We start from the raw sequence: 2,308 nt of genomic DNA on the forward strand, positions 1-2,308 counted from the left end.
AAAATCCATGGGGCGCCTGGGTGGCGCAGTTGGTTGAGCGTCCGACTTCAGCCAGGTCACGATCTCGCGGTCCGTGAGTTCGAGCCCCGCGTCGGGCTCTGGGCTGATGGCTCAGAGCCTGGAGCCTGTTTCTGATTCTGTGTCTCCCTCTCTCTCTGCCCCTCCCCCGTTCATGCTCTGTCTCTCTCTGTCCCAAAATAAATAAATAAATAAACGTTGAAAAAAAAAATCCATGTCATGGTTTTCTTCATTTTGGACTCTTAGAATTGTTTTTTTAAACTAGAAAAAAAAATTAAAAATGCTGAACATTAATTTATACTCTGATCTACAGTTATTTTGACTTTCTTATTAAAAACTAGCCATACTCCAGCTACCTCTTTTAACAAATTTCTCCTCTTGAGTGTATGTGCACACAGAGGACCCTTGCATGCACTTCCCTTCATGGGTTTGAGCTGCGTTTTACACACACACTTGCATTGGCATGTGGTGGGAAAAAATGTGAACAGGTGAATAAATCACATATAATTAAGGTTCATGACAAGAGTGCTCTAAACACTTTAAGGTCTTCCTGGCTATTCTCATCCAGATATTACACAACTGGATTATCCTCTTTTTTATCTTCTTTTTAAGTGAGAGACTTTTGAAGAGGAAAGTATCATAGCAGTAATTTAAGTGCAAGGTGGGCTGTAAACTGCAAGTTAATGCAGGGAGAAGATCTGACAGGAAAGAAGGCAGGTCACCGTGGATTCTACAACCCTAGGAGGTGAAGCTTAGAGACAGGTTTGCCTTCTCAACGACCTTCTTGAAAGCATTCTTGACCTCTTTGTTCCTCAGGCTATACACCGCAGGATTTAGCATGGGAATGACCATAGTATAGAACACAGACACAATTTTGTCCGCGTCCATGGAATGGCTGGAGGTTGGCTGGGAGTACATAAACATGACTGTCCCATAGAAGATGGAGACTGCAGTGAGGTGAGAAGCACAGGTGGATATAGCTTTCAGGTATCCCTCTATTGAGGGCATTTTCAAGATGGTGATAAATATGAACAGGTAGGAAATCAAAATAACCAAAAGACCAAAAAAGATGTGGAAGCTTGCTACCAAAACAAGAACCAGCTCACTGACATGTCTATCAGAACAAGAGAGAGAGACAACTGCAGGAATATCACAGAAAAAGTGATGGATCACATTGGACTCACAGAAGGAGAGGTGGAATGTGTTTCCAACATCCACAGAAGCATTCAGAAAACCAAAAACATAGGAGCCTATAGCCAAACGAGCACACACACCTGTCGTCATGGTGGTGGTGTAATGGAGGGGTTTGCACACTGCTGCATAGCGGTCATAGGCCATTGAGGCCAAGAGGTAACTCTCCACCGTGGCAAAGGCTGCAAAAAAGAACATCTGGGCAGCACACGCACTGTAGGAGATGACCTTGTCTCTTATAAGTAATCCAGCCAGGACCTTGGGAGTGACAGCTGTAGAGTAACCAAAGTCCACCAGAGACAGGTTACTGAGGAAAAAGTACATGGGAGTGTGGAGACGGGAGTCCAAGAGAATCAACACCATCATCCCCAGGTTTCCAACCACATTGATGAGGTAGATGAGGGTGAACATGATAAAGAGGGGGGCCAGCAGTTCTGGGTCACTGGTTAGTCCCAGCAAGATGAATTCAGTCACTTCTGTGTTGTTCTTCATGGTGTTCTTTGAGAATCACAAGATGCCCTGTAGTGATAAGAAATAAAGAAACAAAGTCATAAACAAATAAGAGATTGAAGTGAAATTCATTCCATATTGTTTGTGTATACACACTCATATGCACACAATATTTCATTATAGCAATAATTTTTACTCACAGGTTTCTCCAGATTTAAAGTATGGACTAGAGAATAAAAGTTAAGGTACAAATTATCTGTAGGGTTTGACACTGTTAAAACTGAAAGATATCCATGAATTATTTTCCAACTTTTCAATTCTGTGAATTTGTAAACAGTGGTGTAGAAAATGTAATTTCTTGATTATGATGAATCATCTTGAATGAATCTATATATCAATTCAGTTTTTCTCAGCCTAGCAAATGCTTATATCTATGGTCCTTATGTGCCGGAAAAAGCTCTAGACACTTTGTATGAATATTCAGTTATTATTCTCAACAAATCTATGAGATTGATTACTTGTTACCCCCATTTAACGTGTGAAGCACAGAGCTTGAGTAATGTATATTTAAGTTTACAAAATTATTATCGCCAAAGCCAAACTTAGTGCTCGGGTGGAGTGATTCCCAAGTCCACTGGTCTCACCTGAA

At 41.2% G+C, this 2,308-nt stretch overlaps 1 protein-coding gene across 1 annotated transcript; it reads right to left on the bottom strand.

The window, feature by feature from the left end:
- Window positions 1–756: 756 nt before the first annotated feature.
- On the bottom strand, window positions 757–1,701 carry LOC123602717 (olfactory receptor 5B3-like). Its single transcript, XM_045487184.1, has one exon. The coding sequence runs from the start codon at window positions 1,699–1,701 to the stop codon at window positions 757–759; it is 945 nt and encodes a 314-aa protein (XP_045343140.1).
- Between the last annotated feature and the right edge of the window lie 607 nt (window positions 1,702–2,308).

Source organism: Leopardus geoffroyi, chromosome D1, assembly GCF_018350155.1.
Source record: "Leopardus geoffroyi isolate Oge1 chromosome D1, O.geoffroyi_Oge1_pat1.0, whole genome shotgun sequence".
NCBI classification, from domain to species: domain Eukaryota; kingdom Metazoa; phylum Chordata; class Mammalia; order Carnivora; family Felidae; genus Leopardus; species Leopardus geoffroyi.